Here is a 25,096-nt window from a genome sequence, read left to right on the forward strand (position 1 = left end):
TGTTTTCCACACGCTCCGAGAACCAACGTAGAAAAAAAAAAGAAAAAAGAAAAAAAAAAAGCACTTGTTGACTCAGAGCCCGAAACAAAATGAAAAAAATGTTTTACATGTACAGACCGATTGGTGGTAACTGACCCAAGCAACACACATCGTACGTTCATTTTATACAATTTATAAACTCCAGTTTTATCCATCTACATGACACGTTTGAAGGAAAGGGGGAGAAGGTTTTTTTTTTAAGTTTTTCTTAAAACAGATTCTTTGTGAAACTTCTTGTTTGTGGGGACAACAAATCCACAACGTGGAGCATTGCACAATACAGCTGTGCCATAAAACTGTGATTTCAGGTGCAACTTTGATATCACTCTATATATACCTCATAGATGTCTCTCCTTAATTTTAGTTTATATCTCCTTTTCTCTATGCATCTCGATAACTCTCTTGTGTTTTGTGTTATTTACATATACACAACCGTGTGAGCGTTACACAATCCACTTTAAAGAGTTCAAGTAAGTCCCCCCCCATTTTTTAGGGGGTAAGAGGGGGGGGGGGGTCGTTAGGGATCCTAGTGGTAGTGCATAGTACAAAGAGAGAAAGTGCTAGTCTTCCCAGAAGCTGCGTGACCAATAGGGGGCGTCTCAGAGGTGGTACCATGTAATCAGAACCGACGACAGGGTCACTGCTAGATGGCGGCAAACTGTCGACCGTCTTTCGTGTGGTCGAGCGTTGATGGAGATATAATATATATATATTAATATAAAAAAAGTGACTACATCTGTTGTGTGTTGGTAGCACCTGAACTTCTCTTTACTTTTGTCATTACTGGAGAAAGACGCACAAATGGAGACAACAGTGTGGACAGAGGGACACGGACGAGCTGTCTGGCTGACCTCGGGTGAAAACGCTTTCAGGCGGGTTACATAGGCGTACTGCGACGGGGTCCTGTTCGTCTCAACCGACGGAGGACTCCTCCGTTCAGCTTTGTGTAGAGATTACTGCATAGCTGAGCAAGTCTGGCTTGTCTCAGGTAGGGCGTCAAAGTCGCCGCCACGTGTGGCCAAACCTTCCTGGGAGGCAGACCCAAGTCTCTCCCTGTCAGGAGTCGGACACAGTGCCTTGCAAAACGTATTCCTGCCCCCTTAAAAAAAAATCTTCACAGAAAAACTTTCACGTGTCTTATGAAATAGACAAACGCAAAGCAGCACATCATTGTGAAGTGAAAATGATTTTTTTTTTAACAAAGACCTGACATGTGCGTGCATATGCATCTTCAGCCCCCCCACTACTCCGATACTCCTAAACTGAATCCGCTGCTGCCGTCACCAGATGTCACCAAATTTGTAAATAAAGTCCATCTGTGTTGTGATTTGGTTGCAGTATAAAACCAGATGTTCTGGGAAGGCCTCAGAGGTTCGTTGGAGGGCATCAGACGACAAGCGGCATCATGAAGACCGGCGGATGAGCAGTTTGAAGCAAAGACAAACCATATCTCCACTTCACACATCTCTGTGAACTCTGCTCAGTCCATCGCTGAAAATAGAATCAGTCTACAAAGGGGTGGGTGCCCCCCCAAGTAATAATAATAATAAATTTAATTTAATATGCACTTTATATTTCAAATAAAATCTCAAAGTGCCAAACTAACAGGCCAAGCTAGGAGAGACTTTTATAGAAAAGTGGTGAGAAAAGGACTATAGTTTATAGCAAGCTTATTTCCTCTTTGGCCTAAGGCATGCAGGGGACACAGCAAATCATTTGGAAGGGAGAGCTCTGGTCAGATGAGATCAATGTGAAACTTTTGGAAAACATGGTACGATGCAGAACGCCAACACTACTCTGAATACTCTTGTCCTCACTGTGAAACGAGGCAGTGGCAGCATCATGCTGTGGGAATACTGCTCAGTAACAGGGACAGCGGAGCAGGTTAGGATTAACAGGTGGCGCTAAAGACGGGAGAGATCCAGAAAACCTGTTAAAAGCAGCAAAAGGCTTCAGACCGACGCAAAAGATCACATTCCAGCAAACCGTAGACACAGCCAGAGCTGCAGTAGAATTATTTAGATTAAAGCTTATGAATGTGCTAGAATGACCCAACGTCGGCGTCTGAATCCAAATGAGAATCTCTGGCTAGACTTGAAAATAAAAGTTTGTGATTTATCCATTCGATCAGAGCTTGAGCCATTTTGCAGTGGAGAACGGGCAAACATTTTGGACCCAAAAACTGCAGAAAAGGTGGATTTAGGGGAAGCTTAAAAAAACAAATGCACTGCACACTTTTCAGATTTTCATTTGTAAAAAAACAAAACAAAAAAACCCAACTTTTTTTTTTTTATTACGTGTGATTTTCTTTCCACTTCCCAACTATGCATAACTTTGTAGGTTTATCTCACTAAAACCCCAACGAAATACACCAGGAACTGTGGCTGGGATGCGACAAACTCTGAAAATCCTTCACTGGCAGAATACTTTTGCAAGGGGCTGTGGACAAAACTCTGACGAGAAAAGGCTCAGTCTATGTTTTTTGTTGCTGTGATCGATCAGATCATCCAGATAAAATCTCTTCTGTAAGCAAGTCTTCAGTAAAATAACATCCACTAAAAAGAGAAATGCCGAAGCAGCTGCTGGATTTGAAACAACGACCACCCAACCCACATGGATCCTTCCGTTTGACGTTTCGTGGCCAAAAACCAGAACATACAAAAAAAAAGAAGAAGAAAAATAAAATTGATAAAATATATGAAATACCTTTGCAGACTGGAAACCAAACAAAAATCATGAACACAAACACTCAGATCACAAACGCACAAGCATACGCACAGAAAATACACACAAAATAAACCCTTAAAAGAACTTTATCAAAATAGGCGTGTAATATAAGGCACTAGAAATCTAAAATCAAAAATACTCAATAGATGCTGTTTGAAACGTGATCGCTTAGTTTGCTTTGCCGTGACCTGGGGAGTGGTGGCGCTCTGTCCGGACACGCTCTACCGAGTCTAGTGTAAGACGTCTCCTTGTGACTGGACAGACAAAAAAAACAAAACAAAAAAAAAAAAACGCACCTTCTGCAACATCAACCTCACCACCATGGCGTATAACTGCAGTTATGTGACTCGACACAAAAATATATAATACATCTACTTATTGCACACTGAATCAGACAGAGAGAAAAGTCTAATGTGAGCATTCCAGTGAGAAATTTGTCCCCTTCCCCCACCCCCACCCCCAACCCCAACCCCACCCCACCCCCCCCAACACCTGCATCCTTTTCTCGCTCCCTGCTCGAGAAATCGCTGTGAAAGCTTATTTGGAAACATAAATAGCTGACCCCCCCCAGCATATCTTGCCCTCTGTACATACGTTCTGCATTTGTTTGTGTTTCGGGTGGCTTTAAATGAGCAAACCCCACAACTCAGTGGGACCCCCTCCATCCTCGTGTCTCCTAGCTCTGCAGGGCAAGACGGTCCCGTGCTGAGACGTCAAGCCGCCACGTGGGTGAGTGCTTCCACGAAGACAGGAGGTGAAGAGCGTGTGACGGTGACGCTCCAAGGTGGCGTTTGTCGTCAAACTGTGAACATCCTCCAAACTGGATTTGATTGTACGTTTGAAAGAAAGAAAGAAAGAAAAAAAAACATGGCTACAACTTACAAACCTTCCTTTTTGTAGTCAGTGGGGACACAAATTATATATATATATATATAAAAAAACAATAACAGAATGTGCCATTTTGTTTTTTTACAAAAAAGTAAATAGTCATATATCTTTCTAAAAAACTAAATTAATGTTTTGCTTTGCAGTTTAAACCTCTCTTCCCTTATATGAAATGGTGAAGCGTAATAAGGTTGAACTGGTGGTGCTTATTACTGTAGAAATGTCCTCTTTTCACTCACAGGAAACAAAAGTCCGTTTCCAACATAATCCAGACCCTCCCAAAAAAAAGAAGAAAACAAAACACCCCTTGGTGCTCCTTTTTAAAGTAAGTGTTCATTGTCTTTGTAATACTGTGTGCTCTGTGTTTTCAGTTCCTTCTGTTGGCAATTTTCCTGGTGCGTAGTGGCCTACGAGGCCTCCAGCGGGTGGATGCGTAGGCTTTGAACTGGCGGTCCTCGTGGTAGAAAAAAATCCGACTTCTTCCCGCAGCTTGGTCCTGTTTGGTGATGCTACACTGGTGGTGGACGAGGTGAGAGTTCCACACCGAAAACAACACAAAGCAATCTGGGTGCTCACAGAAGCACTGAAACCCGAAAAAAACACCCATTGACGATGATCATAAAAAAACAAGAAAAAAAAATCTATATTTGATCAAGTATCTTGTTTTGGAACAGTGGATGAAGCTGCTTCTTCAGACTGACCCATAGGTGTGTTTGTGTTTGGGGCTGAGTGGGGGAGGTAATGGGGAGGTGAAACGAGTACCAACCCACCTTCCCCCCGGGGGGGATCGAGCAGGGTCGCTATGGCTCAGTTAGAAGTGCTGATTCTGGGTACGGGGATAAGCCGAAGGTCCGCCTCCCCCCTTTTCCCCGATTCAAATCTGTAGGTGTTGGCGAAAGCTTCACGCACACGTTCCAGCCAAGTGCACGGATTCAGGTTGTGTGTGAGACTACAAAAAAGGGAGCAGTCGGCTGAACGGGGTGCGACTAGACAGCAACTGGGTTTATGTTGCATAGTGATCGAAGCTTCCCAGGTACTCGAGACTGGCTCGGTAGCAGAACTGGTACTGATCCTGGCGGGAAGGGAAAGAAAACACGGATGAAGACGCGGGACGTGATAAAAGTGTTTCGGTCTTTTGTTTTTCTATGAAATAAGATATTAGGAAGGAAATTGCTTCACCTCTGTCTGAACGGTGGCAGGTCTCTGAGTGCGCAGCATCTTGACCGTCTGGAAGATGTCCACCACCCCTTCGTACCTCATCCTCTCCAGGACGATGCTGAGGGTGATGAACACACCAGTCCTCCCCACTCCAGCGCTGTTGGTAGATGGACAACAGGTTAGAGGTGCCTTGTTAGAACTGGGGTGTACCTCTAGTCTCTCTGTAGCTCCTGATAAGATTGCTTTTCAGATATTTGATATTTACTCTTAAACTGAAACAGATAAATAAAGCTGAAACTAGATAATTGCATATACTGTGATACGGACAGTATAAGAAACATTTCTATTTATATAGTTCTAGAATAAGGTTTAAATAAGTTTTTTTTGCTTTACTTTCTTACACACCTTGCCTTAGGATTTGGTATAATTGCCTTTAAAATTGTCTGACTTGTGTTTAGGTATCCCTCCCAAAGCTTTTACTAATATCTTTTCTGGTAATTAATTTGTTGCTGATATGCTAAAAAGATTAAGTATTTCCTTTTTTGTGCAACCAATACCAAAGTATAACTTCTTGTAATGTTATTCCTTTATTCTTTTTTTTGACTTAGCCAATTCCCAAATTCTTTAAATGCATAAAAATCTTAGTGTGTGACTAAATTTGAGGAATTCCTCTGTCTCTCATTATGCTGGCACTTGGCAAATGGAAATAATCTTGTCAATCATAACTGAACTGAACGCCATAAATTTTTTGTTTAATGTAAAGTCAGAAAGTGAGAAAATAAATGTTTTCTATGCAGTGTATGTGAAGGTATCTGGTTTCAACTGTAAGTCAAACAGTGAAAAGGAGACTGTGGTACGTTCAGTATCTCCATGTATCTTATTGACTTTTCTCATAAGTATTTTAAGAGTTCGAGGAGTTATGCACTCCAACAGAGTTTGGAGGAAAAACAGGCCCACGGCATCATAGATCCACCACCGTGCTAAGCGCTGGGTATCAAGCGCTCCACATTATCATACTTTAGTTCATTACAGTCACTTCTGACATGTTTACGGCTGAGAAGCTCAGCCTTGGTGCAACGGTGACTGAGGCATCTACGTTAGATGTAGATCACTTGAGTCCTTGACCTGACTTGTTTGTAAAGTTTGAGCTTTCTAAACTCTTTAATATTAACTCCTTTTAGGCACATTTAGGCTATTTGCCATTTTCTTGTTGCCATTTCCTGCCTCATGTAGTGCAGGACTACTCTGCCTTACTTGAACACACGTTCTCTTGTCTGACCTATTTTAGGAACTTTAGAGTTGCCAATGAATTTAGTACTAGTGACTTTGGAAACATATTTCTCAAGGTGAGATTTTTTCTTTATTGAATAGACATATTCAGATCACATGCAGTTTTACTTCACATTTAAAAAAGGAGTTTTAGATTTCTTTATTAGGGATTCCAGTAGGTGTGAAAGGTGGTGTTAACACGGCCTCTGAAGAGTTTCAATGACAGCTAACTGAATATTGTGCTTTGTCCCAGGTAAATACAGGTGAACAGAAGAAAGAATTGGTTCAAATTGTGACTCAGTTTACCTTCACAAATAAATGTATTATAGATGACTAATAATTGGTTTTGTTCAGGGTTTGCAAGGTTGGCTCTTAGGGCTAGGGCTTTAAAAAGTGATACTTTAAAAATGGAAAAAACACACCGCCTTACCTGCAGTGCACAGTAATTGGACCATCCTGGCCAAACTGTTCTTTAGTTTTGTGCACTTGGCCAATAAAGTCAATGAATCCTTCCCCCGATTTTGGCACTCCTTGCTCGGGCCAGTCAGTGAACTGGAACTGACGAACAGTCCTTGATTGGCCATCCTGAATGAAGAAAGTAAGTGGGTTGGGGTTTTAGTTGTCTTTCTGCATCGATCAAAACAGTAAGCCAGCATGAATGCGTAGAAGCAAATAGGCGACTCACTCTGGCGTCAGTCACTTTGAACTCTCGGAGGATGTACTGAGGCATGTTATATTCAGCCATAGGATCAACCACAAAGTACTGGTACCTGGCCGATCGCTCCGCTGGCCAGTACTGGTGACACTTCTCCTGCAGAGGAGAGCACAAATCATTTCCTTTACATCCCTACATCAGTTTGCAGGGTAGGAGTTGAGCAACTTTTTTTTTCATCGTAAGCAAGTCTCAGTTGTACAGTGTTGTGCAAAAGTATTTATTACTCCTCAGCTTTTTCACAATTTGTTCTGTTACAAGATGGATCCCAAACTCCAGTTTTTGAGGGCCAGTGTCCTGCAATCTTTAAATTTGCCTCTGTTTCAACACACCTCAATCAAATAATGCGCTCAATAGTAGGACTCTGACAAACTTGACTGAATGCTAAGGAGAAAGTGGAACTGTTAGATTCAGGCCTGTCAGACCAGTGCACCAGCTTTTTGGGTCTGGAGTTTGAGGCTTCTGCATTTCAAAAAAGCAAACTGCAATGTGTTTTATTGGGATTTTGTGAGATAGACGAACAAAGTGGTGTATAATTGAGCATAATTTTGACAAAGAGAAATCTGAAATAGTGGCATGCACTTGTATTTTGCCTCCTGAGTCAGTACTTTGAAGAGCCACCATATTTTGGGACATTTTGCTACCAGCTTTGCAAGTCTGGATTTTTTTTGCTCAGAGTTTTTTGTTAAATAGCTCAAGCTCAGTCAGATTTGATTTAGAGTGTGTGTAAGCAACAACTTTCAGGTTTTGCCAGGCTTTAGCCTGGTTTATGCTTGATGCATCCGTCTGTGTCTGTGCGGCCATATTCCGTCATTTTGGCTACCACGCTACCACGCCCCTCCGTGAGGCCAAACGTTTCTGGTCCGCGGTTCCTAACTACATGGACAGTCTTGCATGGAAAAACATGGCGGATGAGCATGCTCGCTCTTTGGCGGAGGTTCATAAATATAGACATCTTTATGATTCGACCAATAAAGATCACTGTGATCAACAAATTGTTCCCAATTCCTGGACAGAAATCGTTGTCACTCTTGAAAGAAAGACTTTAAAATGTTGGAAACAACTGTGTTTTGTACTTCTACATGTGGTGGGGTGGGGTGTAGTATGCTTGGCGTCGGAGCCCAACGCTGCCCTCTAGAGTGTAGGAGAATAGTGCTTTTCAGAGGAAAAGCTGCATGGAGCATAAATGCAGCACAAATGTACGTGTGTCAAGCATAAACCAGCCTTTTCACAGTTTGCTTTAGGTGTGGATTTTGACAGAACCCTTAGGCAACATGAATGTGCTTTGATTGGCAATTGGCATCACTCACACCCCCCTTAACTGGTTTCATTCTTTCCTTTCTGGCCAGACTCAGTTCATTCAGCTAAAGTCCTTCTTTTCCCATCCATCCCCTGTCCTGGGACCCCTATTTTTCATTACCAAATCTGTACTATCCAAAGTTGACAGTTTCTCTCTCTCTCTCTTAGTTGATGCCTCCGGTCTCCCCTTCACCTCAGGTCAAGAACTTGGATGTCATCCTTAATAGCACTCTATCTTTCACCTCTCACAACAATAACGTCACCCAATCTGCATGTTTTCATTTACGGACTATTAATCGTCTTCATCGCTCCCTTTCCCTTGCACTCCACATCAGTTCTAGTCCATAGCCTTGTCACTTCCCGCTTTGATTACTGCGTCTCTCGTTTCTTTGGTCTCCCTCAAAATTTGCTCCATAAGCTTCAAGTGGTTCAGAACTCAGCTGCTCACATTATTACCAAAACCCCTTCATTTCATCACATCACCCCAGTCCTGCAGCAACTCCACTGGCTCCCCGTTAGATTCAGAATGGAATTCAAAATCCTTCTCTACACATTCAAGTCCATCCACCCCTCCCCACCTTTCAGATCTCTTTCACGTTGCTATTCCTTCACGCACCCTGAGATCATTTCTGACACTTTTACTCACTTCAGGTCTAAACTCAAAACACATCTATTCAAGAATGTCTACTCACTGTAATTGCCTGTTCATTAAAACTTTTTAATGTGTCTTGCTTTCACCATGATTTATTGTTGATATATTGTTGAACTTGTACAGTGTCTTTGGGTGCTCTGAAAGTTGCTTTCAAAGTTTTACTATTATTATTATTATTATTATTATTATTATTATTATTATTATTATTGTCAGCCCTGCAATAGACTGGCGACCGTTTGAGGGTGTACCCCACCTCTCGCCCATTGACAGCTGGAGATAGGCACCAGCACCCCTCAACACCCCACAAGGGATAGACGTGTTAGAAAATGGATGGATGGATTATTATTATTATTACTATTGTTGTTGTTGCTGTTATTATTGATAGTTGTCCAGTACTCAGAAATTGGTTGTAAAAGGAAAAAAAAACTTTTGCAAGGCACTGTACAAATGATAACGCATGTTTGCCTGTGCCTACACCGTACCCGTCCCATTTCTCTCAGCTTGGTCAGCATGACGACTATGGTGGAGTTGTGTTCCCACAGCATTCTCCAATAGTCCTCTGTAGTCTCAGCCAGCGGACCCTGGGTTGCTATATAGGCCCGCTGTTGCCTGCAAACACAAAAGTGATAAATGTACAAAACTACTTACTAGATAGAGCAACAACAGCTTCCAGCTAATGATCGGCTCCCACCTGTATCCATCAATAAAGCTGGCGTTGATGTAGTCGGACCCCTCCACCCCTCTGATTGGCTGGAGACACACGCGTGTCGTCTCATAGGGCATAATGTTCACCAGTCGGTTCTTGAACTTGTTGCAGGGCAGGTTGGCACTCACAAACCGGGATGTGTGGGCCTTGGCACTGGCCAGACGCTAGAAGCAAACAAATATGGCATTTTATGAATATCAAACCATTTTAATGTCACACGCTTATGATACAATTTTAGAATGAGCCTACAGAGGCTTGAGATGGAAGATGTGGATCAATGGAAGGGAAAAACAAGTTTAGACAAATTTAAGAAGCTTATTGAAATGCATTCAACAGAACGTCTGGACTTCCTCTGGCAAGCTGGACAAGTGAAACGGGATGATGGGCGAAACCAGGCAGGCCTCGGGATATTTAGGCAGACATCTAAAATTGAATAAACAAAGCGGGGGCCGCACCGAGGGATCGGGGGAAGCGGAATAAAATACGGGCGAACATAACGAGTAAGAGAAAGAGCAAATCAAGAGTTGGGGTGCAGGAAACCACAAGGCCCCACACTGTCTCAGCTCACATATGTGAACCACACATGATCCTACACCAGAAGGGGGAAAAAAAGTACAAAAACAAAATAAAAAAAAAACCCTCACCCCGACCTCCAGAAAAGTAAAATAAAGACATAAAGATTTTTTTTTTTAAAACTAACCACGATTGTATGTAAGTACATATGCAGACTCGGGGTAAACTCCCCTCGTCCTCGACCATTGGACGACACGGCCTTTAGATGGGAGACAGAACAACAGAGAAAGGGGCCAAGGCAGAGACCGCAGACGCTGGCAGAACAATGGGCTCTGGTGAAGTGAACGGCTGCGAGACAAACCAGCTCTACCTTGTTTTCTTACAGACGAGCTGAGACGGAAAATCCCCCCCACCCTCCCTCCGACCGCAGGTCCACCAGTCATCCGGCTGCGATCGCGAACCGGCTTTCCAGCATCAACAGCAGTAACTCTTCTCGCCCGTCAGAACTGAGCCCGACTCTGTTTTATCAGCAAACAAACACGACGTCTTCACCCCTCCGTTTGACACACGCCAATAACCGGCTTTGAACTCGTCGAGCGCGCGGGGGGGGGGGGGAACAAAAACACGCCGTCTTAAAACGTGGAGCCGGGGAACCGCATTTGTTGATTCTCTCACACGCATGCTTCGGCTTCTCTTTTCTCTTTATGGCGTGGGGGATGTGACGCCCGTCATCCGTGAGAAATCCCGTACGCTTTGTATTGTTTTTCTAGCGGCGGGAGCTTCAGACGGCAACCCGTGACGTCCCGTGGGTGTTCTACCAAGATGAAACCCAGAGAGAGAGAGAGAGAGAATGCCGGCATTTTGGTTCATGTTGGCTGTCATTTGGAGGAGACCACAGCTATTAGGAGGGGAATGCTGGGCCGTAGGATGGAGGAGATCGCATGGAGTCGCTCTTGCTTTGACTTTGAGCAAACGTAAACCATTTCCTGGAAAAATCTGATCCACCTGCTTTTGGCTACACACACCTGAGGAAGACAGATCGGTCATGCCTGAATAGATCTAATCAGGGAAGAAGCGAACATCAGAGCAAAAAAAGTTAAAAGAGTGAAAGCGCTTCAGCTCCGTTGTCTGCTGCTGGCATTTCCTCAGCAGTTTAAACTGCCTCCATAAATCTGTGTAAATAGCACTTTGTGTAAAGAATCTGTTCTAACATATTCAAAACTGTGATAATCTCTGAAAGCGCCAGCAGGTCTATGGAGCATCATATTCAGAAAATCCAAACCCGCAGCCCTTTTGAGCCTCAGTCTAGATCAATACAATCCCCTCTTTAAGCGGGACTGACTAGTAAAACACAACAAAAGAGGTAAAAATACAAAAGCTATAAGAAGCTTAGAGGTTAACAGCCGTCTAAAGATTTCCCTGAATTTTGAAGGGTGATGTTATCCAACTTTCTTACACTCTATAGCTGGTATTTGACTGAGATAAACCAGTATTGTTTTTGAATGTTTTTTTTTTTATATTGTTTTCTTTGTTTATTTATAACAATCAAACTGCTTTTCATTTTTCAGTGCTTCCTTAACTAAATGTTTGGCAAATCTTTCTCATTGCTTCTGACAAATAAAGTTAAAGTTGCCAAGCCTACTGGAACCTTGGAAAAAAATATTTTTAGTCTTTTCAAAATCAAGTTTTGGAAATATGTAACCTTGCCTACAAGATGAATCCTCGTTATATTTGTGCGTTCACAAACACACGAGAATCCATCTTGTACCGCTCTGACTTCTGGTTTTAAAACTTTAAATCAATGAGTGAATGGTAAAAATCTACTTAAAACCAAGAAAAACACTTTTCAGAGTTTTTGTTTTATTTTTTCATCAATTCTCATTTTAGTATTTGCTGTTGTAATACATATCCCTGCCACAGGAGGCACTAAAGTGTCTTCATATAGAGAGCCGCACAATATGTGAAATTGCAATCACTACATAAATGTGTGCAATACCGCAACTATTAACATGTTTGGACAGCTGGAATGAGTTTTGCTGCCCTTGCTGCCGCCACATGACATGGACCTTAGTAGCCAAGATGCTAAAGCTCATGAATTGCGATGACAGAAAAGAAAGACTTGTGTGAAGAAAATGTGGGTTATTCACACCCAAAATCATCATCATCAACAACAATACTGCAATAGCATGTTTTCCTAATAAAATGCAGGCCTAAAATCCATAAAAATCCCCCAGCAGTGCAGCTCCCCGTCCTCACCTTGAACTCCACTTCCATGCCCGTGACGTTCTCTCCGGGCTCAATCTGCGTCAGCCGCTGGATGTAGGAGTACAGGTTCCTGGCGGGGACCTCGGTGTTCCCGCACGTGACGGCCTCCAGCAGAGCGTCGTGGATGAAGATGTACTGGTCTTCCGTCTGGACCATGTAGTTCCTCTGGGAGCGCATCAGCGTGACGTGGCCGTAAATGTCGACGGTCTTCTCCTGCTTGATGCGCTCCGTCATGCCGTCGATGACGATGAAGCAGCCGGTTCGGCCCACGCCGGCGCTGAGGCCGCGGTGAGGAAGGAAAGAAGGGGATGAGCTGACAGATGGGAGATTGTCGTCGTCGTCTCCCCCCGGGTTGAACGTGAACGGCGTAAGCCCTGAATCTGGGCCCGGAGAGCTCTATTGCTCGGTGCCTGAACAGCCGACTGGCAGCCGTCCCAACACGGCATGTAAAAACCCCAAATCAGCGAAAAATGAGTCAGCATCATAATTATATCACCCCTATCGACATATAATCCAGAAATTTAATACATTTAGCTGCCGACCCAAACACTTCACATTTCTGCTGTGCTGGTGCCTAAACGGTGAGCCGACCCGACCGGACAGGTTTCTGCAAGCGAACACAAAGCCCTTTATGTGATTACATTAATATAACTGTGTGTGCGCGCGCGCGTGTTGTTCAGGTGGAACGAGATTGGACCAGCGGAGGCTGGTTGATGTGTTAAGGCACATCATGATGGAGTCTTGCCGAGATAATTAAATTTGACTGATAATCCTGCTGGATACTCCATCTGACTGCGACAGAAGATTAGGAAGAGCTCCTCTCCTGCCAGCCTCCTGCCCTCATCCCCCCTGCCTCTTTATCTTCTCTCTAAGTACCCGTCCAGATCTCGCACACTAGCGCCGCTACTTTTTCCACTCTCACATCTCGGCTTTTTTTTTTTCTTCCCCTTTTTATTTTACACTCCATTTTCTCCCCATCTCTATGATTCTTTAATTCATCATTTTCATTCATTACGTCCCCGGATTTCACCTCACCTTCTCTCCCATTCTGCACAAATCTCCCCCACTAACTCCCACTCCCCCCCCCCCCCCCCCGGTACCACTTTCTCTCAATCATTGTCTCCGATCCCCCTCCCTATCTTCCTCCACGTCCATACTCCACTAATTCCTCCTCCTGAGAGCTTCTGCTCCATATTTTCTCCACTCAGCTATCCTTTCTTTTTTCCTCTCCTCGCTCGCTCGCCCTCTCTCTCTCTCTCTCTCCCTCGCTGGTAAAAGCAAATAGCTGTTTCTTTCCAGCGCTGGAGCTCGACGCTGCGCCGTGACAGTAATGACACGTTCTCAGAATCTTCCTCCATCCAGCAAATGAGCCTCCCGCTGCTTAGACAGCAACTCATTTAAATGTAAACTTATGAACCCAGCTTCTTCAGCAGCATGAATGGCCAATTTTCAACACTGGAAAGTAATCATGGGAAATGTTTGAGATGGTGCATTTCGTGAAGAAAGGAATCCGGGAGCCTAAGCCAGCCACCGTGGTTTGGGGGTTTGAATACTGGCAGGTAATTCCAGGCTGTCTGAAAAGTTTTAAACACGTGCCCTTACACTCTGGCTGATTTTCATGAACTAAAACCCCAAATCGCCCCCCCAAAAAAATGCATTTTGAGGATCAGGTTTGTTTTTCTTTTAGCATTTACTGAATTGGCATAATTACACCCCAGTAGCTGATAACACCATGTTATAGTATTTCAGACCCACCTGCAATGCACAATCATGGGTCCGGCGTCGGGAGGGTTGCAGGCCTTGACCCGGCGAAGGAAGGCCAAGAACGGGGTGGGATGTTCAGGGACCCCATGGTCCGGCCAGGCGGTGAACTGGAAGTGACGAACCTCACGCTTCTCATTAGAGCCGCTCTGAAGGAACAAAAAAAGGGAGAGCCCTTATGAATCGACAGTCCTTTTTTGTTTAAATTTCAACTCTGACAAAAAATATTTTAAAATCACCAAGCTAAAATAAAATTTAATTTCCTGAAAAGGTGAATGTAAAAAAAAAACACACATTTACAAACCACTTAAAAAATCGGTTCAGACAAATATGTTGGCGCCCAGGATGTAGGTTTGGTTTGGCGTTACGTCAAACTGAACCTACACTTTGAGTCTTTGTTGTGTTTATGTTTTTAGATTTTCCTGTTGTTTTCCACAAGATAGTTAGTTAGTGAATAGTTCCACATCTGAGTGTCATTGTTGGACTTTATTGGGTTTGCTTTTGAAAGTGAATGAAACTAGAATACATTATGCAGTTCCCAAATTTATGGCATGGCAAGCCTTTCTAACATTTAATCCAAAAAAAGCAGCATATAATAATGATATGAATTATAAATATCTAACAAAAAGAGGTGTCATCAAGTATTTACATTCTAGATCATAATAATACTACTAATAATAACACATTTATGACTACTCAATAAAATCTTCACAGACTATTAAATATGAAAGTATCTTGCCAAAGAAGTGGCAGCGAGCCTTGTTCTTTGTTCATTGGTCAAATGCTGAAGGTACAGATGTTTTCAGATCTGTCATATGATTTAGTCTATCTGTTTAAATTATATGGGAGAAATCCCTTCGTTTTTTCGGTTTACTTTTTTTCTTTGATTCGCTGAACAGTCTTCTTTTTTTTTTTGCTATCCCACTAAAGGCGGACGGCCAGGATTTTCGTCTGCAAGAGAACTGAGATTCAGGCGGACCAGAGTCCGTTTGTTTGGTCCATACTACAGTTTAGATGAGCTTTCATCAGTTTTCTATCAGACTGAAGGAAACGGGCATTCTGAGGAGACAAAACAGCTTTGGTATAAAAGCATCCTTCATTTTCCATTCAGTCCCCATAGCATTTATTTTTTTTTATTATTAATGTTTCATTCTTATCTTGGATTATGTCTGATGTATTTATGATTTAATCATTACTTAGTTTGTCTTTTTGATATGAGGTAATTTTTAAAACCTCTCTCCCTTTTTTTCCTGCTATAACGCACTTTGATTTACTCTGTGTGTGAAAGCCCTCACTATTTTAGTTGGCTAAAACAGTGAAGCTGTCCTTGCGCTCTTCCCCATCCAGTAGTTCAAATCCTCGTTTTGCCTCCAGTAACCATCACGCCAGTATACACAGACAACCAGTTCTCATTCACTTCTTCCCATTTTGCTCTTGGGAAATTTCCAGGTTATGCCGTCTCTGTTGGATTCCTTGTCATTTTGTTTTCATTAAAGTCTTTATCACGCTTTACTCCATCTGGCTGCCGGGCCATGGCCCCCTGGCCGTCATTTCAATCCTCATCTCTGACAAGATATCCCCTGTTATTCTCTCCTGTATTAATTTCACTTTTTGTTCTGACACATAATTATTACAAATACAGAAATTAGAATTCCTCCCATTGAGTATGGATAACACGTTTTCTCATTGTCTTGTCTTGTATTCCATGACAGTATTTTATTTCACAACAAAACAAAGCAGTGTCTCATCAGTCCAAAAGGACATTGAGCTAGAACCTTTGGGGCTTGTCAAGATGTATTTAGGCAAAGTCAAGTTTCTTTTCTTCTGCCAATATTGCAGCCTTTGGGTGTTCCTCCATGGAGCCCCTAGTGGTTGAAAATGAGACGGACAGTGAAATCACAGACTGGCATACCTTGATGTTGATGCTTGGATGATTTTATCGGCTCTTTTTCTACTATCTAGATTATCCGTCTCATACCTGAAGTTGTATTTCTTCTAACAGCTTTGTCCTGGAAGGTTTGCAGTCCCACGAAGCTTTTATTTATTTATTTATTTCAATTATACTGGCAGCCGTTGTCCCAGGGACACGGTCAGCCATGTGTGCTGATTTATTTGTCCTCATCTGTAGGTTCTATTTTATAACAGAGATCACTCAATTGGAGCGATTCCTTTGAGCTAGTTAGTGTTGTTGTTATATACTAATCTTATCCTAGTTATTAAAAAAAGTGTCTTCAACATTGTTGGGAACCTATTATTTACACGTGCGTTTATATGCCAGTAACACATAGCAAGTTATGAGTGTTATAAAACTACTATAGCTACAGTGATCAATAGGCTGTATTATATCAGCGACAGGAGGAATAACAATGACGTTCCGTTCACATCAACTGTTTTTGAAAATAATACGGTGAAAATCTTGTATTGATACACACATTATGTTTAGCTCTTAACTTCTCATACGTAAAATCTTGCTCTATGTTTCTTTTGTAAATTATCTTATAACCTCCAGCCTCCTGCTTGGCTCTGAAACAGAGGTTCAAAGAATATCAAAATTGACTTTAGTTATATACTATGATCCTACAAAAAAAAAAAAAAAACCCACAAAGAACTTTGCAATGATCAGCAGACATAAACAATGCTTTAAACGTTGTTTATGTCTGCTGCCGGCAGTACCGCATAACTATCAGAAAGCAAGATGGCGTCAGTAGACCGTCCTGCAGGGCATAATCATTTAATCGGAAAACCTTTGTATGCGACCACAGTGAGCTACTGCCGTAGAAATCTGCAAAGCCATAGTATGTGACTAGGCCCCTTTAAAGCAATTGTGTTACATGCTTGGCATGTTGTAAGGCTATTTTGGCTTTCCCAGGCCTAAACAGACAACTTTAAGCACATAATTCCCCACCTAGAGGTAAATTGCTAGCCTCGTGAGACCATCCTGATCTCGCGAGCTTTCAAGGTTTCACTCGCAGATCAGTCTGGCTACTCTCCGTTAAAGAAAATTTGGAGCCGTTCACCAAACGAACGTCCAATCAGCGTTGGCTTTGAGGCGGGTTGAGGTGTGACGCAACGGGAAGCGCGACAGTTCAGTCTAAAGAACATGGCGGCTTCAGCCGATGAAACTAGCGTTAGTGTGGCTATCGAGCAAGTTTTATCGGAATTACAGAGTATTTCTTTGCTGAGCTAACGAGCCTTTACCTGCAGCATCAAGAGTAACAGAGCGACGTCATATGCTTCGTTGTTCTGATTGGTTCATTTGGCCCGTCTATCACCAACATAGGCCAATCAGCTAACCAGTATTTTCGCCCCTTCCCAAAATTACTTCAACGGAAGGTTTCCAGATGGATATGCGGAGCAAATCTATCTGGGGGCGTCAGGTTAGTTGGCCACTTGTGATGGAGCGCTCTCTCAACAGGAATTATTATGTAGGACCACCAATAAAAGAGCCACACAAAGGGATGCTGGAAAACTCTTTTGAATTCTTATTGAAAATTAAAGAGATGTCATCACAAATAAACGCTGTTCGGAAGAAGGCCCAGCAGAGACTGTACTTCCTGCTGCAACTTAAGAAGCACAGCCTTCCACAGGAGCTGCTGGTCATCTTCTGCCCTGCTATTATTTAATGTTTGGCTCCCCCACAAAACAGGACCGATCCACACTGCAATGCAACAATTAGGTCTGCAGAGAGGATCATGAGGACTGACCCTCCAGCCATACATACCAAGGTCTAGGGTCAGAAGGAAGATTTACCATCTCTGCATCTTTTGTTGAACATTTATATAGTCATATTGGCAAAAAATATTTCCATTGAACTTTGTATTTTGTACTTAAAATTGCTACATTGAGCGCAAAATGGAGCCAAGATGACATTCATTGTTGTACAAAGCAACCTGGCGATTAAAACTGATTCCTGTTGTCACGTGTCGATGTGCCCCTGGGGAAAGCACTTTATCCAAAGTTATCAACCAATCTGTGTATCAGTGTGTGAGTCTGAGTGCAACTGGATGAATGTAGCCTCGGTTTCTGTTGAGTTTTTACAATCGGTGAGAGCAACATAACAAAAGCTACCGGGCATCGCTGACAACACCTTTCGGTGTGGATGTTGTAACTGACACAAGAAGACACAGAAATGGATGTTTTTGTCGGGCTAGCTACGCTAAGTGTACTAATCTGCAAGATAAGACACCAAGCGCATTTTAAAATGTCAACTCTACAATTCGTTTGTCTTTGTTTTAAAACTTAAAAACCCCGCTTCATAGGGACTGCTCTGCCCACACAGGCTTACATAGTCTCATGAATGGCCACTCATGAAAGGAAGGTCTGAAATAAATGTTTTCAATGCTGGTGTCAAATGTTCTGTTATTCTTGCTTTTCAAAAGAAATTGTGATCAGCAAAAACCAGTATCTGCAGGTCAAGCCTCTACAAACCTCCGATCGGAGCATCTCTACTGAAAAAGCGTAATATGGACACTTCCTTTTGATAGATCGTCACTGTTCCAGGGGCTACCTTGTAAAGAGCGAAGGTCCTGACGGAGTAGGTGGCCAGCTCCACTGTGTCCAGCAGAGTGACCTGGATCAGGCCATAGGTCTCCGTGCCACGTGTTGGCCAGTACTGATCGCATTTCACCTACAAGGGGAAAAGACGAGGAGCTGTGAGATGCAGAGTTTTTTTTTTCTTCCACATATACGCACATTTCTGTGAAAGAAGATTAGAGAGAACAAAACAACAACACCGAAAACGGGCAGAAGTCCAGTGACAAAGTAGATCAATTTCAAACTTTAAATAATTCAGACAGAAATAGTGAAAGAAATAAAATATGCACACAGAATTGGTCCAGTGGTGGGAAAAGGGTTTTAGTGAGTGTGTGCAGTGAAAGGTGACAGGAAGAAGAATAAAGTCAAGAGGATATTGCCACATAGTGAGGAATCCTCAAAAGGATCCGCTTATTGGTGGTAAAAATGCACGAGATTAGCTTTTAGACACCCGATGTTCCCCTGCACTCTGTCATAAATCCCTACGAGAACTCCCACTGCATAAAACATCCCAGCATCCACGACCACCGAAGCACCTGGAGCTTCTTGGTCAAGGGCGGTCATATTTGTAGCTCAACAACTCAGCTTCAGAGGCTAAAGAAAAGGGAAGAAAAGAAAATCCCAGAGGAGATAAAAGAGGTTTGGTGGAGGGGGGGTGGTGGGCCTTGGCAAAACGAGGGCAAACCGAACGTTATGAGCTGATCCCTCCAGTCCTCACATCAAAGACGGCGAGGGAGCTCGGCTCAGTTTGCTCTGCATTCCATTGCTCCAGACTGGGGATTATGCATTTTGGCCTGGGATGTTCAGCCTGTAATTACAGCTTTCCAACTGTTGTTTTCCCACCAGACCTTGAGACACTGCGGGGACAGAAATGGATGTCCACACGGGGGGTCTGAGCTGGCTGCCAGCAAACAAAAAAAAAAACAAAAAAACTACTAGTGTGAAGACGATATTAACCGTAGATCTATGGGCCAACAGTTTGACTGTGGCTCTATTCGTGCTCGGAGGAAGGATCCTGGCAAGATTCCCGCAGTGGGACCATCTGCGATGGTCTTTGTGCTTGACGGGTAAACACGTGACAACGTTACGTTGAGAGGTGTTAAATGAGATCAAATGGGTTTCTCAAGCAAGCAGCTCACTACTCAAACAGATACAGTCACACAGGAGAGGGAGGAGAAGAGAGAGCCAAATGTGTCCAAATTGAAAGCTGTCCTTGCAGTAGTTTAACAACACAGATAAAATCATCACTTCGGGTGTTAGCTAAGATTTTACTCAATGACTGGTGAACGACTCTTTTGAATAGTGGGAAACAGAAGATAAACAGTGTTGTGATCATGCAAACTGCACACAGTGCTGTACACTGTCTCTGACCTGCAGTGGTTATAAAACAAAAAAAAGACTTTTCAGGCCACGTTGGGTGCCTTTTAGAAAACGAGTCTGCATTATCACTACAGTACAGCGGAGGAAATGAACCAAACAGAGGGAATAAAGGGGAAAGGGATGTAAGGGTGCATTAAAAAAGGGGGGGAGGGAGGATTTAGAAGGAGAGAAAGCGAGATCTTGCCTTAGAGAAGAAATAAGAGGGCATCTGAGGGTCAGAGAGACACAACAGAGACAGTTGGAAAAGGTTGAAAAGGAAACAAGAGTTTTAACACAAAGCACAAGTTAGTAGGAGAAGAAGCACAGACGGGGAGAAAGGATCGTTTTCTGAAAAGGACTTCGGACATAATTGTTAGCGCTTAATCATGATTCATACCCCCAGCCATTCTTGTTCATTTTATTCTTACGTGACATTCTCACTACGCGGGGTTTTCGCTCAGGCGCACATTCAGTTAACAGCAAAATGCCTCAGAACCAAAACGGCTTTCTAATTCATTACCGGCCCCAGTTTAGCTGTGTCTGTAATCCCCTTTCGGCCTTGCTCACCAACATGTTCTGCCCCGCTCTATTCTGTTCTCATCCACCGCATGTGGCCTTGTGCTGCTTGCTGCTTTAACAAAACGCTTTGAAACCAACGGTTGTTTGCAGTGCCTTGAAAACATATTCTAACCTCTTTAACCTTTGCCACGTGACGAATAGAAGTTAGTGTGTTTCGCCGGGATTTTACATGACAGACAAACACAGATAGACTGAAGTGGGAGTGAAAAGGATGCGCGGCTGAAACTGTATTACAAATAAACACTGTTTAAAAGTGTGGAATACATTTGTATGGGACAACCCTCAATCAATACTACTGTAAAACCACCTTTCACTTCAACTTCAGGTTCAAGTCTTTTTGGGGGTACGTCCATGATTGGGATATATTTTGATTTCCTTTTAGGGGCAAAGTTTAGGCTCAGCCAGACTGGATTGACAGCAATTGTGAGACTTAAATTTTAAGTCCTGGCACAGATTCTCCACTTGATTTAGATTTGGACTTTGACTAGAACAATCCAACAAAGCACATAGACTTTGATCTCATCCATTCCTTTTTAGCTTTTGCTCTGTGACTCAGATCATTTTTATTCGGGATTGTCCTGCGTTTCGCCCCATCTATCCTTCTCATTGACTCCTGTGTAGCCTCTCAGTCCCTGCTGACGAATAGCATCCCTACAGCATGATTCTGCCACCGCTGTGTCCGAATATCGGGACGGGGTAGTCATGGTGATGTGCAGTGTCTTTGCATGCACGCCTAAAGTTTCAGATTTGGTCTTATCTGACCAAAAAAAATTTTCTTTCACAAGCTCCCCTAAACGGGACATGGCGAGCCAGCAACAGTCACGGCTTTCTTTAAACCACGGATTTCTTCCTACCACTCTTCGATCAGGCCAAATTTGTTGTAGCGCGCAGACCGACAGGTGTGCTGTCTGCAAGTGTCCGACTCCTGGATTGGCCGTGGAGGATTTCTTTGTGGTCCCGTTGTCAGGAGAGCTGCATACAAATGCACTCCACACTTTTCCGCCTTTTGTTTGAATAAATAATGTAAAAACGTTTTTTTCTTTCTACTTCACAGTAAAACATTATTGTGCGTTGACCTTTCAACACATAAAGTTATGAAAAAACCCAGCAAAGTGTGCTTGTGTGACTGACCGCTAGCCTGAGGTGCACCCTGCCTCTAAATACAATTAGAAAACATGAGGGAATATAAAATAAACGTAAAGCAACAGGTAAACTTGTATCTTTTTAAGCTAGAGTTTGTGCCGCTTTGAGATTTCTTAATACTGTTCTGGTGACAGAACGCAATTAAGATAGACCTTATTTTACGTGATAGACCTTATTTCCTTCCAACACACTCCCTAGTCTACCATAGCTGCACCTAACTGGCTTCTAATGCCTCCATTAATCACCCTAGACATACAATGTAATGTCTTATTCACTTTGATTAATGGGTTTTACGTCTTCTACAGTCTCCTACTGTGTGCGAGTTTCCTTGACCTTTCGGTTCTTCAGTCCTGGCCAACCTGGGTATGTTGAATTGTGATTATTCTACCGCGTTCGTGCCGTTTTCTCTACGCCATCGTCGTTCCACCACATCGTCTTACCCGTGACTTCTCCTCCAGCTTGGTCATCATGACAATGTTGGCTGTGTGCTGCTCCCAGACCATCCTCCAGAAATCCCCGAAGGTCTCCGGAAGAGGGCCTTGGGTGGCTATGTAGGCGTTCTGACGGCGGTAGCCATCAATGTAGTTGGCATTAACATAGTCACTGCCAGGGACACCTGGATGATGAGAAAACAGCGGAAAAATGAGGAGATTGAGGAATTAGGAGAAAGACACATTACTAAAGTGAGGCATATGGTGAACTAAGACGGGGTGAAGAGCCTAAAGTGAGACATCATTTCTCAGTTTGGTGAAGCTCTGTCCCGTTGCTGTCACCGTGCGGCTTCGTCAGAAGAAATCATTTTTGTTATCAACCAGAACATAAAGGTGAGTGCTAATAGCTTGGCACCATGTTGTACCTACGTTTGACAATTATTACTGAGGTGGGAAGCAGTTGCCCTGTTTAACTGATGGAGTCAACCAATGCAGTCTTTTTTTCTGCCTGCCAACGACACTCAGCAACAAGAGGAACAGTAGACATTTTTGCAGCTGTTGTTTGACATTATTTTTTGTGTTCAGTAGAGAAGAAATATGGCGACAGGCAAGATGTCTTGCCAGTTCTGGTTGGAGCAGGCCACATGCGTCCTGGGAAGGCTGCAAGCTCCCCGGTTGAAATCCCATGGACTTGCTACTCTGGATCTCTGAGCAAGACCCTTTGCCCCAGAAGGGGCGGCGCACAGTGGCAGCCCCATGCTCCCGAAGGGACGGGCTTAAATGCAGGGGAACACATTTCACTGGAACGCACAATGCCAAACACAGATGTTGACTATTATGTGTAAGCTTTTCAAATCGATAATCATCGGTTACTTGGTCTATCTGTCTATATGATTCTATGTGATTTATTGGGCTAAGATATGCAGATGGTGGAGGCCAATAAAGCACACTGAACTCTTTGCCATGTTTAGGGAATCAGGCTGAGATTATCAGAGTTTTGTGACAGGATAGACTTTCCTTCCAAAGTAAAGGGTTGGACATTTTCAACAACAATACTCAGACAATAATCAGCTGGTGTGTCAAAGTTTGCCCGTAAAATGTCCTCCTCTACCATCTGAATGTTGCATTCTCCTCTGAACTCCGTCAATAACAAGGCATTTGTGCCCACAGAACTGCTGCTCACTGGATATTTTACTTTTTTTTTTTGCTGACATTCTCCACGAGCTTGAGACATGGTTGTGTGTGAAAAGTCTGCGAGACAAGCCGTTTCTGAAATACCAACCTGTTCAGTACCAACAACCAAGCCAGATTCAACATCACTTAAATACACCATCTTCTGCTGCCCTGTGACTGTCTGATTCACTACTTATGTTAAAGGGCAATTGAACAGGCGTACCTAATACGTGGCTAGTGAGTATATTACTATAAAAAAACAAAAAAAACAGAACTTTAAAAAAAAAGGGATTTGTAGTCTTCCCCTAAATGCTGCTAAAATCTTGTTCTAGTGGATCGTGTTGCCTTGTGAGCTGGATGTATCATTGCAATCATTATGAACACCTAACATGTTTTAAAAAAAGCAGCTGGTTAAAAGCTCAGCGGTTCTCGATGAATGAGTTTGCCTTCCTGTGAACCTCAGCTTTTATTCAGCCGTATGGTGAAGAAAATGGAAATGGATTATTTAAGTCTCCCGCTTTGACAGACGGTTTATGTCAAAGCAATAAAGGTTGGAAATCATATAAGGTCCTGGTAGAGAGATTAATGTTTTCACAAGGCCCGGAGTCCGCTGGTGTCGGATTGTTCCGTCGTCTTGTTTTATAATACAAGCTAAGACGATCACGGGCCTAATCTGAGTACACTGCGGATGTTTCGCCTACAATGGCGGTACGACTGTAAGGCCGTCTCTGTGTAAGGCTCGGCTGACGCTGCCTGCCTGTCCTGCAGGGGATTGTGTGTGTGTGTGTGTGATGTGGGAGACAGTCTGTGTGTGTGTGTGTGTGTGTGTGTGTGTGTGTGTGTGTGTCTGATTCGGGATCAGGCCCGCTCATCTAGGGCCTAATACCATAATCCCAAAAATGACTGAGTCACAGCTCAAACACGCACGCATACGGCAAAACACCAAAGCGCCCTCAAAGACGCGCGTTCAGAATTGGCGCGCCGCACGTCGAGCCGTGACCCAGTTCTGCCGAGGTGGGAGACGAGAATCCTTTAGAGGCTTCCGATGACAGTTTACAGTTTTAAAAAAGGCAGAAGTCAAACGGGATGGCGGCTGAATGCCCACGGAAAGAAATTATTGAAGCTGATTTTCTGAGGCAGATTACTTTCTGAGGACGACCCGTGCGCTTGTAAAAACCCCAATCCGACATCTCACACAGCACAGACGCACAAACCCCTTTAAGTGAAAGTCACCCCCCCCCCCCCACACACACACACACACGCACATTTTAGTTCAAATGGGATGGGGACAGACAGTAAGACGAGCTTCTAACATATGTTTATCAGCTTCAGTCTTTAAAGGACAGACGGCTTTAATGCTCTGATGTGCTTCAACTTAATGCAAGGGACTAAAACAGAGGCTCTCTGCAGATAAACGCACACAGCGCTCCACTTTCTCTGTGGCTGTACTGGCTTGGCAGAGCTTGTGCTTTTATGAATGTGTGAAGTAGACTGGGAGCAAAAAGTGCATATCTGTGCTTTTGCACATTCTGTTTTTTTTTTTTATACATTTTTTTTTATATATACAGCATAGAGAGTGTGTGCGTGCGCGCGCGTGTGTGTGTACATCGACGAGCGCGCGGTACTGTGGGTTTGGACGTGCTCAAGAGTGTATGTTTTCAAAGCTGAAAGGAAGACAAGCCAGGGCTCCAGGACAGACGGGGGTGGAAGGGCTTCTCACACATGCTTGCCCAGATAAGGCTCATCTATTTGGGTTTGGCCTCCCACTGCCTCCCTCTCTGCGCATTGGAGAAGCCGGTTTCATTGCCTCAGGCCTTTCCCGGTTGAGGGGGTGAGCATGATTGAAAATGCACAATCAGAACAGAACTATGACTATTTTTTTTTTTTCTTCT

The 25,096-nt window shown here is 43.4% G+C and overlaps 1 protein-coding gene across 1 annotated transcript in view; it reads right to left on the reverse strand.

The window, feature by feature from the left end:
- Positions 1–3,376: 3,376 nt before the first annotated feature.
- ptprdb (protein tyrosine phosphatase receptor type Db) overlaps positions 3,377–25,096 on the reverse strand; it is a gene marked incomplete in the record, with an annotated part of 229,714 nt that continues 207,994 nt past the window's right edge. The window contains 11 exon segments of the mRNA XM_036136866.1: positions 3,377–4,723; positions 4,831–4,966; positions 6,509–6,663; positions 6,764–6,889; positions 9,224–9,350; positions 9,433–9,611; positions 12,217–12,502; positions 13,981–14,135; positions 18,494–18,613; positions 20,084–20,107; positions 22,041–22,216. Coding sequence (XP_035992759.1) covers positions 4,655–4,723; positions 4,831–4,966; positions 6,509–6,663; positions 6,764–6,889; positions 9,224–9,350; positions 9,433–9,611; positions 12,217–12,502; positions 13,981–14,135; positions 18,494–18,613; positions 20,084–20,107; positions 22,041–22,216 — 1,553 coding nt within the window.

This window comes from Fundulus heteroclitus, chromosome 5 (genome assembly GCF_011125445.2).
Source record: "Fundulus heteroclitus isolate FHET01 chromosome 5, MU-UCD_Fhet_4.1, whole genome shotgun sequence".
In the NCBI taxonomy this organism is placed as follows: Eukaryota; Metazoa; Chordata; class Actinopteri; order Cyprinodontiformes; family Fundulidae; genus Fundulus; species Fundulus heteroclitus.